At 40.7% G+C, this 17848-nt stretch overlaps 1 protein-coding gene across 4 annotated transcripts in view; it reads left to right on the forward strand.

The window, feature by feature from the left end:
• LOC104019770 (ethanolaminephosphotransferase 1) overlaps positions 1–17848 on the forward strand; it is a 60016-nt gene that overhangs the window by 28971 nt on the left and 13197 nt on the right. For all 4 annotated transcript variants that reach the window (XM_087753793.1, XM_087753818.1, XM_087753807.1 and 1 more), the window contains exons 5-6: positions 609–877; positions 9145–9253. In XM_087753793.1, the coding sequence (XP_087609919.1) occupies positions 609–877; positions 9145–9253 (378 nt within the window). The remainder of the gene's footprint in view (positions 1–608; positions 878–9144; positions 9254–17848) is intronic.

The following is a 17848-nucleotide window of genomic DNA, read 5'->3' on the forward strand; positions in this document are numbered from 1 at the left end:
CCAGGATGCCATTGGCCTTCTTGGCCACCTGGGCACACTGCCAGTTCTTGTATCCTAAGATTTCAATTGAAAGACTCTTTAAAATATGTTATGTAGGCACACACATAAATAAATTTTGTGAAATTTACTCTTGAGGCCGCCATGTAACTGTTAGTCATTGAGGCATTTAGCATCAGGCAATCTACATGCCTTAGTGAATCTACCCCGCAAGTGGCCTGAAGTCTCAGAGGGTCCACAATGGATGGGCGAGAAGCCCTATGGACACTTTTCAGCACTTTCATTGAGAAACTGATTGCAGGGACTGACATAAAATTGTTTAAAGACCACTGGGGACAAGTAATTACGAATGTCTTTCTAAAGCTTGTAAGGAAGGTGGCATTTAGTTTAAGAGTTGAGGTAAAGACAGAAAAATTACTTGATAACTGAAGCAAATATTTTACAAGCAATCCTAACATGTTGGTATTGAAGAGACTGTTGTGCTTCAGTTTGCTGTCATCGGGGTATTTTTCCCATATGTTATATAGGCAGTAGTGAAGCGTATGTGAAGAAAATTACTCCTTTTGTTGTGCTCTAATTCTTTATTTCTTTTCCTTTCCCAATCCTTCTAGACTCCATAGATGGGAAACATGCTCGAAGGACTCAGTCCACTAGTCCTCTGGGAGAATTATTTGACCATGGGCTGGATAGCTGGGCTACCTCCATTTTTGTGCTTTCTTTTTTTTCTGTCTGTTCCCGTGACAATGGGAAGACTGGAGTTTCTGTATATACAATGTATATATATTTAAGCATTGTCTTGTTTAACTTTATGTGTTCACACTGGGAGAAATATAACACAGGAGTTCTTTTTCTTCCTTGGGGATACGATATAAGCCAAGTGGTAAGTATTTATCATTCCTGTTTTCGTTTTATTTTTTTAACTATGTTAGTGTTTTCATAATATTACAGAAATAGAAAAACAGAGCTCCAGGCAAATGTATTTGGCCAAGATTTTGAATGTGAAATAGCATAACCCTAAAAGTAATTCAGAAATATTTCCTGCATTTGCAAAGAAGGGACGCTCTCAAGCAAATTGTCAGCATCAGAGATTCATTGCTTTGCAGGAAAAAAAGGCTTGAGGCAAGCCTAGCAGTCAGGTAGTGCCCATGAGAATGTCATTCAACTGCATTTGATTTGTGGTATTAACAGAAATTATGATGCTATCTGAAGCCATAAGCAGTTTTCCCACCAACACTAGGTTCTGAGGCATGATGTGAACTAGTCCAAGTAGTATTTATTAACAGTAATTGTACAGTTATACAATACTAGACCTTCTCAGTTCTACCACCTCTTACATTGAATGTGGTAATGGAAATAGCGTTGTACCTACACAGCAAGCATTAACTGTTGTCAAGTGTGTTTTACCCTTGGAAAAAAGTCAATCATACCATTAGAGGTTTTCTCTCTGGGAATGGCGTTCAGTAACATGAATTACATATCAGCCCACAGCCAGTCCCCAGCTGAGTTCTTGACCAGCTTATAGCCCTACCTTGAGGTGAACCTCTTCAGAAACATGCCCAGGGCACCACGATGAGCGGTGGCCTCAGTGCACAAATGAGTAGCAGCAGTGGTATTAACAAGCTCATTGCACTGCCAAGGGCCCAGTGCTGGGATTTCTGGGCTGGCTTATCTATTTCTCAGATAGCCAGGCTCTTGCAGCCTGAAGAGCACAGTCCCAGTCTTCTGAGCTTCCTGTCACAGGCATGAGATGAAAGGTGCAGCCAAATATACATAACTGAAAAGAAGTTTGACAAATATTCAAATATGTGTTTTAATGAAGGTATAGTATTTGAATTAATGGCTGCAGATGTACTGCTGTAAACATAATCAGAATCCAGTGGTTTGAGAACAACTCAGAGATGGTGGTCCAGCTGTGGTGCATCTGTTTTGTCCCCTAGAAAATAGGTTCTGGGAGAAGAAGTTGGCCCAGGACTAGAGACATTAGGCGGCCAGCTGGTCTACAAGTTTCAGCCATGTCTGTGTAAGGCTTCTCAGTGAAGTTCTTCCAGCAGGAGAGGAATAGCTATGTTGACACCAATTTCACTTGTTGCTCAGATGATCGCTGTAGATGTACATGTGAATGGTTCGAAAGCTCTTTTGGATTGCTACAGCATCCGAACTGGTTAAATATGGGAGTGGGTATCAACTAGTGGAGCAGGACTGTTAACTCTGTCAGTGCCTTTTAGTGACCTATGCCTCTGTCACTGCTTTCCCATCTGGGAAATGATGGTAATAACATTTCCCTGCCTGACAGATTTGTGGTGAGGCTGAATTTCAGGAAAGTCTGTAAACTGCTTTGATTAACTGGGGTGCAAGGTGCTAACAAGTGCTATTTCCTGTTCCCTCTGATGCTGCATTGCTGTCCTGCGTGCTTGCTTTCTAGTCGCTTCTGTGATGATTTGCCTACAGTCAAAATGATGAGCATGTGTAAGGATTTTTTGATGCCGTATAGCGCAATCATCAACAGTGGTGGAAGACTGTACTATTGAAATGTCTGTATATCAATTTTCCCATCTGTAAAAATTAGCTTTTGTAGTTGTGATTGCCTATCAACAAAGACAAGACAGGATTTGTAGACCAAGGTAGTATTTTTTCCATTAGTCCAAACTACATTTCACACACACCAGAAAGTACATAACGTTTTTTTTTCCAGCTGTACTGACTAGCCTAGTAAAAAATCTTAATTCCCCTACAAACATTGCCTTGCTCTTGTTTTGTAAACCCATTCAGCAAACTTTGTATGATGTGTGCACTGTGAAAGGTACTTCTTCATCTCCAGCTGCTTGGAGGAGAGGATACTGAGGGCATTAGCAAAGGCTGACAATGAGTAAGAAAGGTAACATTCCCCTTGCTGGTTTTCCCCCACCACTTCTCTGCCAGATATTCCCACAGTCACATTCAGAGGCAGAGAGGGTGGAAGCACTCGCAAGCTTTTTTTCAGACTAATTCCCAGCATTTAGTTCACTGTTTCCTCTGTGGTGTTCCTAGCTGGATTGCTGCATGAATGTGCCTCTCTGCTCTGTCTTCAGTAATTTCACCGACAACATGATGCTATTGCATTGGCATGTCAGACATTCAGGTGGCCTAGTCCCCTGCTTCTGCTTTTAAAATTTATAGAAGCCAGGAACTTTGGACTTCGTTATCACAACAAAGCTCAGGAAATACAGTAATTAGTGTAAGTGTGCAAATAGATAACTGTTGACCTTAATGAAAGCTTAACTGGGACGTAGCTCCCAGGACACTCCTGCTGAGTCAGCTCCACTGTATATAAACACAGACAGCCCGCTGACTGGCTCTGCGTTAACTGTGGTATAAAAAGAGCTGCTGTTCCTCATGAAAAAATGCCTCATTATAAATAGAGAAATTTGTGGGACTTATGCAGATCACATTTTGCTGCGACTTGATGACTCGTCAGAATTGGTAACCTAATTGCGCTAGCTGGGCTGTAATTGGCACTCCAATTAGCTTTGATTACAGCAGATGGCCATTTATAGGAAACTGTGGTGTGTAAACTTGAAAAATGGCTGTAACGTGTCTGAGAGATGCTTGGTCAGAGGACTGTTATGTTTGTGGATCCAGAGTCAAGGAGGAGGCATCTGCAACAGTGGAAACTCTTCCCCCATCCTCCCTCCAGCACAAGGAGCTATCTCCTGCTGGCTCCTCTGCGGGCAGAAAAAGATGCAGGGAGAGGAACCTCTTTACACCGTATCATCTAGACAATTTTCATGCACTTTCAAGTAAGCACAAACCCCCAGAAGTCATGGGCTGAAGAGAAGACTAAAAAAGAAATCCTTGCTATGTTCTTGGATACATCTTGTCACAGGCCCAACCAAAGAAAGCTAATACCTGCAAATTAAGTTTCTTGGAGGAAGAAAAAGACAAAGCTTTCCTGAGAAATGAAAATTTCAGCCTTCCTGCCATATGTTAATTTTCACAGACGTCCTCTGGATTGTTCTAAAATCTATTTTTGTCCTGAAAATTTTAATATTCCCTTAATGAAGTACTCCCCTAATCCTGCTGTTGCTTTTCATAAGCCACTGCAGTTGAGTTCATAGTAGGGGAAGAAAATATTAATTTATCCTTAATATGATGTAGCGATATTTCTGCTTACATCAGTGCTGCCTTAAGTGCAACAGGGAGGTACCCTTTATATTCTTAAATAAAAGTCTAAAAGTGAAAATGAGAGCTGCATGAGGGCTGACCCAGACAATTCCACGCTCCTTCCCCTTGCTCTCCCCAGCCAAGAGCGCAAGCTCGAAAAAAGCACAAAAGCACAAGTTAGCAAGTGTGAAAGGCAAGAGGCAGCTCTCTGTGGCCCTGCCCTAGCTCTGTAAGGAGAGGGTGACCAGAAATCCTTTAACAGTCATAGAATCATAGAGTCACAGAATCGTTAAGGTTGGAAAAGACCCTTAAGATCACCGATTCCAACCGTTAACCTAGCACTGCCAAGTCCACCACTAAACCATGTCCTCAAGCCCCACGTCTACCTGTCTTTTAAATACCCCCAGGGATGGAGACTCAACCACTTCCCTGGGCAGCCTGTTCCAGTGCCTGATTGCCCTTTCAGTGAAGAAGTTTTTCCTAATATCCAACCTAAACCTCCCCAGAGGCACAGATGCTTGGACCATAAGCCCCAGGTTTTCGGTTTGAGATGCTTTCCCAGCTGGTTCTGCCCGATGGCTTTGGATGATCCCACCTAGGTTCTCGGGGGGATCACTCTGCTTGCCTTGAAACTCTGAATAAATTAAGTATATGATGCAGGTAGCAACTTACACATTGTAGAACTTACTTTTCTCCTTCCTTTCAGTCAAAACAGGGGAAGAGGTTTTTTGGATGTCATATACCAGGTTTTCTTTTGAGAAACAGTTTACAAAGCTCATGCTGAAATACTTTTCATATGACCTTTTCCTGGGAAGTGCTGTGGCAGCCAGCGCTTCAGGAACTGGAAGAGAAATCCCAAGCAATGCGAGTGCATATCACATCTTTTAAAAACTTCTGTCTCTTCAGAGGGGCAAAACAAGTCTCCATTAAAAAGAACAATGAAGACGCAAATGTGTCATTCTTTGGTCATGTTATCAGGATTCAGAAACTTTTTTATTTTAGTTAAAAAGATACTCGCTTTCAGAGTTTTTCTAATTTGAAGTGTCTGTGGAAAGCATAGCTTTTCTTGTGAAGAAATAATATTGATTATTATTTAGTTCCAAAGGTAGGAGCGCACTGGAATTGTTGAAGTAAAAGAACCGATAGCGGTGTGGAAGCAGTGCTGGCCAGGCTGTGGTGTCTGCTTCCAGCTGTCTCCTGACACAGCTGGAAGCCGAACTCGGTACTCGGTTACCTGAGGGAAACCCCATAGTGTATCCATGTGAAATTTAAACAGAAGAACCTGCGGTGCACAGGCTCTTTCTGCAGTAGATTTATTCAGTCTTAACCACTCCGTTATGATTCTACTCGAACCTTTCTTGGTTAATTAATCACGTGCCTTTAGCTGTTTACCTATCACATACTGCATGTCTAAATGCAAAATGACCTTTTTAAGACATACAAAACCCTATTTTTATAGGCTAAATTTGCAGCCTTTAATGATTTATTGAAAGAAAAAATACTGAGAAAAAAACTAAAATGGAAAAATTAGACATCACGCTAAAGCTAACTCCTGTTGAAAACACTTGTAGGAAATCATTAGTTCTTACTTTTTTAGGCAAGCGGCACATTTATTTTCAGAGGAAAAAAGCACTCTTGTATTTTAAATGACTTTGCTCTCTAGATGTTCAGTTTGAGCACTGTGTTAATGGAAAATACTTCAACACATGAACAATTAATGTTATTGGGATATGCTAGTGAAATTGAATATTATAGTAAAATTAATGTCATTTTTTGTGGAATCATAAAGAATTTAAAAGCATAGCCAGAATATTTTTAAAAAAAGATGAGAAAATGTTTGATTTTTTTTCCCGTGTAGTACATCATACAGCATACTCAATGTGCCTGTGTGTAAAACAGAAATCGTAAATCATTACGGAGAAAAAAAATGTATGTCCACACATGCACAATCTAGAATATTTTGGTCACAAAACTTACACCTGCAGTGGTGGAAAGACATGAAAGAGATGGTGATTTTAAAAAATCAAATATCTTAGAGAACAATTAAAAGGCTAGAAGTTAGGAGATTTTGAGGAGTTATACTGCCTTATAGAATTTTCCCAATGTCACATTAAAGAAGTAATATTCTGATTTTACAGAGCGACAAAGATGACTATGTTGCTGTGATTTACAAAATTGTGACAAGATAGGGAGCCACTGCTGAGAAGCCAGCTGTCCTGCTGTTCAGCCGTATCAAAGGGCCTACAAATTAACACCATGTATTTCCAGATTTTTGTCTGCATAAGTCCTCCTCCTCCTCACAGATAAGGCCTTGGCAAGCCAAAAATTTTCCTTGTCAGCTGCTGCAGTGAGTTGGAATCCAAGGCTGTATACGTCTGACACTAACTGCTATATGGCCCTTACTTGTGTTATTTAATTTGGACTTCTCATTTTACAAAAGATTGCAATTATTTTTGCTTGCTAAAGACTACATTTATATCTGAAAAGTACTAAAGAAATTCGATGCCAGAGAGATGAGTAAAAAAAAACCTGTCTGTCTTTTCTTAAGTAGAATTATTCAGTTGCACTTAGGAACACTGCTTTATATTTTAATTATTTTTTTTTACCAGCAGTGCCTTTAAAAACAGTTTCTACAACTGATTAACATACTTAGCTTTTGTCTAATAATTTTGAGAATCTTCAATTTTTGCTAATATAGCTTAGATCAAGGGATGCAGCCATTCCAGCTTTCTAAAGGAGGTCTTTGAGACTGCCTCAGCAAAGTCAAAGTTATGAGTCCTTAAAAAACGACACACCAAAAATTTGAAGCCAAAGAGTGTTTTTTCATAGACTACATCTGTTAAATAAGAGGCAATCTCAACCTGTGAGTGCTGCATCCCCAAATCCCAGGGCAGGGGATTCCCCCGAGAGAGCCCGTTGCATCGACACTCCTGTTCCTAGAGGTGTGCTGACATCTGACAGCGATACTCATGACTGCACTGCCAGAAGAACTGACTGTAATAACGGATAATTCTGAAGTTCCTCTTTTATCACTTGCCAAAAAACTCTGTTCAGAATTCAATGTGTGAGGGTAAATTCAGGCTCCATCAAAGCCAGCTGGAGTTTTGCCATTAACTTTGATGGGGCCAGGAGTCCATCCATCATGTCTTACGGATAACAATGCAATTTCTTCAGAAAGCCAAATGTTAACTCTCTTGTCGTCGGTTGCAAAACCCATTATACACATCATTTAGACCAAAAGTTGACTCACTGTCTTCAGTGGCCCAAGATGTAACGCTCATACTAGTGCCTGCTCTTCTCCGTTACAAATCTGTTGTCCGCTTGTTCTTGCAGAGGCAATTCAAACACCCAATTCTGCAATGCCACATTCAAGGAAAACACTTAAAGAGCTACATACTGATAGGGCAAGAATCTTGAATTTAGATACAGAGAAGTAAGTGAAGTCAAATATAGTGATATCTACGTGTGATAGAGAGTTTAAATGACATCAGCGTTCTGCTACTGATCTGGGATCTTAAACAGGCTGCTATCTAAAAAAGAGATTTTCAGTGTACCTTTAAATTAAAGCAATTAATTTAATAGAAGAGTGTCAATGTGTTTACTGAAGTTAAAAATGAAGAAAAAACATAACATAGTAAAAATGAGTATTTAAAAAAAAAGAACAAAAACATAGTAAAATCTATCATACAGGAAAAGCTGGAAAATAGTTGTCATCCCAGAGTGAGAAGCTGTATTGAACAGAAAATATAAAGTTACTGAATGTTACCTGGGAATAAATAGATGAACATGCAGTCTTCTAAATGGCATTATAATGAACATAGTTGTTTTAATTTAGAGCTAAGTTAAATGTTCGCGATTCATTCTTAATCCAAGTCTAGAATAGTTCAGGAGGTTGAGACATGTAGCACGAAACATAACCCCTTATGAGTCCTAAAGCAAAACTAAACAGCTGAGGACAAAATAGCCTAGAGAAAGAGTGGGGGAGCAGTCCCGCTAGCCGGGTGCCGGCAGCAGAAGGGGTGGCAGGGGGTGGTGGGTGGCCTGGGCTGAGCCAGGAAACCGGTTTCAAGGGAGAGCGGGGCCCCTTGAGGTGGGATCAAGGGCACAAGGGCTTGGGAGCACCGTATCGCATTCAGTACTGCATTTGCATGTTACACACCTAAAATGGTAAAACTTCATCAGTTTGTGCCATAAATTGTAGGCGGTACTGCTACAGGTCATACGATGGGTGTGAAAGGTATTGCGATAGGGGCTATAGGGTTTTGACTGTATTAAGATTTCTGACCTCAGCTGGGTCACAAAATTAACTCTGAAGAGAGAGTAGAAACTGCATTTACATCTCTACTGAAACTGGTGGCACTTCAGCAAGTGACTCATGAGTCTTGTGTATGAATCCTTTCACTCCTAATGATGTTTGACTACTTCTTTTTTTTATGTCCTGTAATGATGTTATCTGTCAAATAAATTAAAAATCAGAGAAGGCTTCAGCTCTCTCCCTTCTTTTTATTTCTTCACATTCAATTGATTTTTTTATTATTTCAGGTGAGCTTAGATTTTTTTTTCCCCTCCCAGTTATTCTGATATGATCAGTTCAGGGGGCTGAGCTGCAAAAATAACCATGTGGCTCATTCTGAAGTCTGGATGCAAATACAAGAAAGTGCTTGTGCAGCGGGGAGACCTGGCATTAAGAAGGGATTTAGAAATTAGGTGTTTTGGAAAGGCAAGTCAGTTATACTTACCACACGCAAACAGATGCACACATTAGCAGAGAAGTTGCTTGCTTACCATATTTCATACATTTTAAATAATTTTGTTGGTGACACTGGAAGCTGCTTCATTGCTTAGAAGTAATTGTTTTGGGATGGCAGCATAAGGTCCTGTAAATTGAAGACTGGAGGAAAATAACAGATTTTTTTTTTTTCACTCTTGCATTTGTATTAAGATGATAAGCGAAATTCTGTACCTTTAGAAGTAAAAGACTGAAAATATGTTATCCTTTTTCTATAGGTATTAATAGCAGCATACCTGCTCACCGGTGCTGTTGGTGTGGAAGTCTGGCAGAAGCCTCTCCTATTTGGTTATTACATTACAGACGCATTAGTAATCTTGCTTATAGGTAAGTGTCCAGATGCATGCAAAACTGTACTGCTTTTTAATTATTTCGATTAGCTATTTCTTATATTTCCTTCACATTTTTTTTCCTTTTGTAAGTGTTGGCTAGTCCAAAAAACACACGAATAGAGCTGATTAAAAGGGCTAATACTGGAAAACTTTAAAAAAGTAGATCATTTTGGAAACATTTTTCCTCACTTAATTACTATCTATCTGTTGCACACAAATAATACAGAAAATGTTCCTTATCTGCACGTGCAGTTCAGTGCAGTGTGCTGGCTGGCTGTCTGGCTCTCAAAGTCTCAGGAACTCTTCATGTCACTCAGGTAAAATGTCGCTTACATTTACATATATTATCAGTTTAATGTTTTGGCCTGCAGCACACTATGCTCCAAAACATTATGGATAGAAGGAATAAAGGCCTTATTTAAATAATCTTAGGAGGCACAACTGTAAATCTGAAAAAGAGCCAGGTGGTTTCTGAGCTCTTCTTTAGAATTACTTTCTGGCAGAAGTGATGCATTTTTCATATACAGCAATAGCCTATTTGCTCATTATTTGATACTGTCAGTGTAGTTTGAAATAACCATGGAACATTTTTCAACTGCTACAGCTAGACTGAGAACAAGAGCAGTTACATTTTGATGAGTTAAAAACATGGTAATCTGAGCTAAAAATGTGTGTATGCGACATGGTTTTGATGTGTTGCTTGGAAGGTGAAGAAATTGGCATATAAACTTTAGGGATTTTTATACGAGCATACAAGTGATGAGGACACCAAAAAAAGTGTTTGACACAGGCAGTCTGGACTTATATCCCAAGAAATGTCTTCAGTCCTTGAGCCAAATGGAGAGCTGGATATAGGTGCTCACCCAACACTGACTATAACTAGGAGCTATCTGAGCATTTGGGGGGGGACTTTTGAATCCACTGCATTGGCATGTGTTCTCACCACCCTTTCCCATGGAGAGGTCTTCAGCAGGTACCACCTCCAGCCTCAGCTGTGCTTCCCCGAATTCCCAGATTGGAAAGGACCCTGTGTTCAGGCTGTGCTTTCTAATGAGCAGCATGTGCAAGGACATGGTTTTGACAGTCCTTTGTGCTTTACCCAGAGTGTAAAACTGACCGTGTGTGACCAAGATGGTACAGTCTTTCTTTTGGTGAGGCCTGTTTTAGGCACTCTGAGGAAAAGAAAGAAAAGAAGAAGGGAAAAGAGTGGTTGTGTTTTCAGTAGTCAACGAATTACTCAGCTTGACAGAGACGTAGCTATAAAATGCCCTCTGGTGGCTGGCAGGGCACTGGGGGATAGGGAGTGATTTGTGCTGTTGAAGGAGCACTGCAAGTCCGGGAGAGATGGATGCTGGCTCTCCCAGAAGCGGCGGGTTAGGCCTGCGTTGGCACTAGGCGCTAGCATGGGCTCGTCCATCGAGCACGCTCGTTCTGCGCTACGCACATGGCTGCTTTCGTGCCTGTCACTAAGGCGCATGACAGCCCGCTCAGTGAGTACGCGGATGGCTTCCCTTGCACTTGTGAAGCCATGGATGAAGGTTGAATTCAAACTGTTCAAGATATTAGGAAGGTTGGTGGTAGAGAAGCATGTCAATGTCATCAAATCTGCAGAAGCGAGCAGCCTTTTTCATACTCTACCAAAAACAGCTGCGAAGCAAGGTTTGATGGACTATTCCATCAGCATTAGAAAGACGCACTGCTTCTGTCTCATGTGGTATGCTTGCATGAATGGATCCGTGAGCAGAGAATTGAGTATTTCTTCCAACATTGTCCCAAGCAGAGCAGGCATAAGTAAGAGCCAAAAGATTTCTTTAAAACATCGTCTCTCGCACACTATCCACAATGCCATTAACAGGGCAACTTTTGCAGCTTAATTGTAGTTAAATATGGATTTAAAGTATGCAAGAAATTATCTTGGTTGACTCTATATTACAAAATTGTCACAGTGCTCAGTAAATCTCTTAAAAACAGGCACTAAATTTAAATATTAAAAAAGTTGAATCCTTCCCCTAGGGATCATGCTGATCCAGAAAGCACTGCCATTTCACCACAGGTTTGAATCTCAGTTCAGCAATGGTGATTAAGGTGGTTATCATTGGATAACCTGTGTGCAGTGAATATGGATATATAAAGTTTTTAGAAGCTTGCAGTAAATTGCAGGACCCCACTGTGACTGCAGAAAAAGGATCGGTCTAACCTACGCCAAGGGCTGAGCAGCCAGGAAGATTAAATTATTCTCTCCCCTAGCGAGGCCGCAGCAAGTGTGTCTTGCTCAGCCAGATCCACTTGTATCAGAGGGCCCACTCTCTGGCATGCTCAGTTAAATGCCTTTGTGGCTTGTTAAAAAACAAAAAGTGATGTAGTGGGTCTCTGATGCTTTTTACGAGTTAGTTTCCCAGGACCCCGAGAAGAGCCATTAAACCCTAACTGGCTGTCCTTAACCATCTGATGGCATTTAGTAGTCACTAGTGGTCCTTCTAACAATGAACCTGTAGCTGCTCCATCAATACTTGGCATTCGTTTTGTGCTTTTACTGTTCTGTACACAACAGGAGTTCAGCTGCTGAGCCGTCACTTCTCCGAGCACAGCTGGGCTTTTCGCTAGTACCTTCTGTAGTGGGAAGAAATCCAAACGAGATGCAGAAGAGTGGAGTTTTTCAGATGTCCTTCCTGGAGTTTCAGGGCGGGGGGGGAAGCCCACGTATAACCTAAGGATGAACTCTGCAGAAGCACCTCCTCAGAGGAAGCTGTGGTATCACCAGCTGACACTCACTCGCTGAAAATAATGGAATTTTTATCAGGTGCCAGAACACACGAAGATATACATAAAAGTGCAGCAATACCGGTGTTTAGATTAGATGTTTTAGGAAAGCCTCCCAAGAGAGAGCTTTACATATGTCCTTGGGAACTGTCTAGCACACTGTGAACACCTGTAGGAAGGCCAAGTCTCGGGCTGCTGAACGGTGACCTCAGAGGACTGCCCTGTGAAGCAGAAAAACTTCTGCATCATATTTTATGGGAATTTTTCAGTTACCCAGCGAACAGAAACGGGTAATTTTCACAGGCAGTGAATGCAATTCCATCCTGCAGCTCCAAAACACACACCTAGCTGGTCACCAAGCAAATGAAGGCGGCCATTCTCTTGTTTCCAGAGTGTGTTGTCCTGGCTGCTAGACAGAAATACCTTTTCTCTCCTAGCATGAAAGCGGTCAGACCTTTCTAAAGTTATGTCCCTGTGTGCTCAGCTGGAACTAATTACTTCTGCTCTCAGCAAGACTCCTGTGGATGACACTACAAAAGCTCTCTTGGGATTTAACCACAATTGTCCCATAGCATTATCTGGCTAACTAGGCTCCCTTCAAAGGGCAGCACTGGGGTGAGAGCTATCATTTATTTTTGCCCCTCCAGGGTATCCCAAATGCCTAGCAATCCCTGTCACTCTGCTATCAGGTCGAGAGCAATATCAAATATTTACAATAAGCATTTTAAAACAGTCAGTTCCCCACATAAAGTCTAGTACCACAAATGATGCTCTAGACTTCATAAGAAGATTTTCGCCAGCAGGTAAACATCAGTAGTTCAGAGAGCAGCATTACTAATTGATGATGGTTTCTGTCTCACATTGCAATTAAATGACCTGTAATAGGTGCATGTTCTGAATGAAGCATTTCCCATTCTTGGGACATTCATACTTGCTCTCTATGAGATAGATTTTATAATGTCTAAAAAAATTTGAGTTCAGGCTGCAATCCTCTCCTCACTGGAGACATTTATATGTTTTCCTTTACCTGAGTGTTCATTTCCATGCAACTTGCTGGAAATGTCTTTCAAACTGTTAAATTTATCCAGAATTGACCAGAAGGCTCAGAGGTTATGGTGGGATGCACACAAACAAGCAAAGTGTTACCACGTCAGCTTCATTCCTTATGAAGCCAGGTCAGAAAAATGACTCCTGGATGCACAGAAAGATTCCTGCTCCTCCTCAGTATTAGTTGCAACCACAAGAACAGGCTTTATGGTTAAAGGACCACTAAAGCACGGAGTGGATATGTTGTACTTCATCAGTGTCTGGCACAAGTGGCAGACAGTTCTGTAATCCAGACATGGTGACACATTTGAGTCCACTCTGTCTGGGCAACAGTGCCCCAGATCTGCCTACTGAAGCCTGTGGCAAAGCTGAGACAAATTTTCAAAGTATAGGTTTGAACATGAAATGTGAATGGAGTACTAACATCTGTCAGAGATCGGAAACTTGAACTTTCTTTTAGAGATGGGGCCAAAGCATTCAGAATTTTTTCCTGTGATGTGTATTGGATTGGGTTCTGTGCTGACTTTTGCAGAGTGTGTGTTCCTTGAGGTTCACTCCTTCTCTGAGCTATTGAAGTATATAAAACGAGGAGTAAATACATAAATGAAAGCATAATAGCAGCAAAAAAGTAATGATGAGACCAAGCCACAACATTTGAAACATGCCAAGTATTTCCATTCTGTCATAGTGGGAAAGCACAGTTATCCATCTAAAACAGTGCCTCGTCCTTACACTGTGTCCTATATTCTGTGTAGCAAAGGATAACACAGAAGTCCTTGCAGTGGGTAATTATACAGCAGCCTGCCCTTTTTTCAGTGTCAGAAAATGTTTACGAGGCCATGGTCAAATTATAAATTGTTTCTGCCTCATACGGACAAGTCATTCTGTAGTGATTTCCTATAGTTCCCATTGCAAAGTGGCTGATGGTTCTGCCTTACTGATAGATAGTTGAATGATTAAACGTTAAGTGATATGTTTTCAAAATGTTATCGCTCCGACAGGCTTTGACTGGCCTTGTTTGAAAAGTGTGGTTAGCATGGGTTGGCTTCTACGTGTCTGTCACCCATTTAACATTTATTAAAGCATTGTTGTGACAGATTGTACGAGACTTTGTTGAAGTAAAGGGTGTGAAATACTCACCTGTCACTCGAGATATATATAAAAAGCAGCTGAGTTCATGTTTGGAGTAACTCATCTGAACCAGTCAGAACAATAACCCAGAAAACCAGAGCGCTGAAGGCCGGAGGCAGAGCAGTGTCACGGGATGCTAATTGCAAGTGGGAATGGGGTCGGTGGTGTTAGCTGTGAGGAGTCATTTCATGGGTGGCGGGAGCCCCAGAAGAAAGTCAAACAAGGGGGCTCTCCTGGCGGCGTCCTTCTGGAAGCCAGCCTGGGCTTTTCCAATAAAGGCACCGTTGCTCTGGAGCTCAATTCTTGCTGTGACCGCAAAAAGAGAATGATGTGTACATGCCATGTGAACAGGGCTACATCAAAGGAGCATCTACATCCATAAACTAATTTCTCAGTCTGTACTAAATCCCTCCAAATGCTAATTGTTAGCTTGCAGCTCAGTTCAAGAGAGAGAAATGCAATGTGTACTGCCTTAGACACTGAAAATAAGCTATAAAATCAACAAGCATGATAAATGCGTCCCTTTAAAACCTCTATACTCAAGAAGTATCTTAGATGCTAAACATCCAAAACATACATCAACTTTGTGCATGAAGACAGTGCTCATATTTACACTGTGCTCTTAATCCCTGTAAAATCATTTCACACTGTGTAGATGTGTTTGGGTGTATTTGTCATCTGTCCTTAAATTGCTTAACTTTACAGGCTCAATTAAGTCTGAAAATGATATACTCATTTTCTAAGCTTTTTTTTTTTTTTCAATTACTAAGTGGTTCTAAGTTTGCCATTTTATATAACAATAAAACATAATTTTATAGTTAGTGGACAGCTCAATACGCAATTATCTGTTTGCACAACCAATTAAAATAATTGTCTTCTCAAGACATGCCTGATAAAATCACACTGTTCCATAAAAAGCTGCTGTTCCAGTTACAAGGGCTTCTAAATGTTCACCTTTTGATGAAGCTTGCCTCCAGGCACTGATCAGCATGCTAAACATTCAGTGTGTTAAGATATTTTCATGTGTCTGGCTGCTCTAAACGTGGAAGAAATTTGGAAAAAACATGCAAAAAGTATTTAAAGATTTTTCCAAGCTAATACAGAGGCCTAAATATTTTTTATGTTATTTTTTTGTCTGGTGGCTAAGAAAGGTAAATGATAACATCCCATTTCTTTAAAGCAAGCAGTGACTATGATGAATTATTACCCTAGAGATAGAAAGGCCAAGCAGCATACCGAAGAAGGCCATGTGGAGGTGTGGGCAGGAGAGCAGGAGAGGAGGGGGGTAGTATTTCATTTGTAGGCTGAAATGCAACTACAACTTCCTGCTGTTAAAGAGTTGATTTTTACTGAGCTCAGCTTCTGCAACATGCCCAGGAGAAGGTCTGCACAGACGTCTTCACTGCCTCCCAAACAGGAGGAATGCCCTGGGGAGGCTTTTTTTGGGGGAGCACAGCAGGGAAGGAAGGGTACTTTCCTGAACTAATTCCTGCAGTTTCCAGTGCAGCGTTCGCCTAAAATTACATCCCTGTATCGCACTGTCTCATTTTTGAACTTGTAACTATCAGGAAGAGCCAATTCTTAAATAATATTTCAACGCTGTTCTTAGGACAGTTTAAGGATGGTTCACTTGTCAGGAGCTTAGCAACAAAGGCGATACATGATAGCAAAGGTGTGGAGAAGATGTAAACTTTGTCCTTCCTTTGAAGCAGTATAATTTGTTTAAAAATAGTGGTTTAGGTGTCTTGGCTACCTGCTTGGAGTAGCTTCTTTATTTAGTGGTGTTTCCCGGCTGTGAAGTTTGGTGTATTCAGGAACCTGGCTACCTGCGATAGGCTTTCTACCTTTGAACGCCAGCGTGGGGCTCTTCTGTTGGTTACTGAAATAGCATTTTCCAGAGCTGACAGTAGTGTCAGCAGTTCGTTTCTGGCCATACTCTCTCTTTCTCTACAACAAGCAAGTGTGCATTTTGCAGCAATGCCTAAATTAACTCAGGTACAGCAGCCACACTAAGTAACTGCAGCGTGTCACGGAAACATAACCTGGCTGTCTGCAGGTCTTCAGTAGTCATCAGGGCATGGTTTAAGATGCTGTCATGTAACTCAAATGCATTACTGTACCATGGTATCCATCACATGCTAGCTTTTTAATTTTTTTTAAATTATTATTATTTTTTTTTAATCCACTCAGCAATATTGCACAAGTAACATCTTAAGAGTTTTGGAGTTGAATTTGAAAATACCAAATGAAATCTAAAGTTGTCACTAGAAGTGATGGGAATTATCTTTTTGATCCCTTTTGCATATATGCATATATATTTTTATATATATATATAATATGCATGTGTGTGTATGTATCTGCATGTTTTTATATATATATTTGGAAAACAAGATATATCTTTATTTCTGACATGTCTCTAATCCTGAATTCTTGAATGCAATGGGTTTTGTTTGTTTGTCTTTTAATATGGACAAAATAATTCCTGATAAAGAGCTTTGCAAATGCTTATTTCTCTGAAAAGAATGTTTATTAAAGAATGCAAAGGCTTATTTCTTCAAAAAGGGAGTCAAGATAGTGCAAGGCAGAGGACTGACCATAGGATTGTACCTAAATCTGAGGATTTGGGCTTGATACCTTCAGCCTAGCGTGACACAAGAATTCCCTGTGTCGATCTGTGCCACCCATCTGTGCTTTCGTATTTCTGCCTTTAATACAGGCCTGTGTTCTTAAAGTTGAGTCTCAGAATTTAAATCAGCAGGAAAATGGGGGAAAACATTAAAGGAAAAATTAAAAAATACTGGAACAGCAGTAATACTTCTAATAAACACTTGATGAGTTCTGTTTTCTGTAATGTGTTAAAAATGTCTAATACACTAAACTTGGGGTTTTAAATGATTTTAAAATAAAATATGTGCTTTTAGGACATTAAAAAAAAAAACCAAAACTCCATCATCATCACTTGGGCATTGCCTGGGTGGCTGAGCACCAGAGAGACAGTGGTGGGTTTGCTCTCCAGGCTGCACCTTTTGTTCCCCAGACCAGCAGGGAATGGCAGCAATGCGGAAGCAGCAGTTTAGCTCCTGGGCACAAAGGGATCCTTAATGCCAATTAAAAAGCAGCCTTAATGAGTACCAAAAGCAGCCCCCAAGCCAGGCCTCCTTAGCTAAAAAAAGATGGGAGAGCAACATGTTGTAGGAAATGATGGAATTTTGAAAATCCCATAAGAAATAGGGGAACACCCTTTGCTTTCCCTACTGTATCCTCAGCTCTCGCTCTGCTAAAAGTGAAGCTGTATAGAAACACAAAGGAGTAACTGGTGTAACTGCCCCATTCGGAAAGTGGCTTTTAGCTAGCTGGGGGATTGTTTGTGGTCAGTGTGTTATTTCTAAATAAAATGGCACTTCATAAAAATAACAAATTGTTGGCAACCATTGCTCTTTGAATTCTATTTCTAGTTCTAGTCTCTATTTCTGTTCCTCTCGATTGCTTTTCTCCTAACAAATCAAACTTCAGGATTGCAGCAGGAAATTTAGATTTAACCTCAAGAGTCAATGTTTTGTCTCATGTCTGCTCTAATGTGATACAGATGTTGGAACTGCTGTACGTAACTCAAGATTTTATTGAACTAGCCCTCCCTGCCTAATAGAAAACA

Source organism: Nipponia nippon, unplaced genomic scaffold (genome assembly GCF_047370975.1).
Source record: "Nipponia nippon isolate SJK-2023a ecotype South Korea unplaced genomic scaffold, ASM4737097v1 scaffold_1, whole genome shotgun sequence".
NCBI classification, from domain to species: Eukaryota; Metazoa; Chordata; class Aves; order Pelecaniformes; family Threskiornithidae; genus Nipponia; species Nipponia nippon.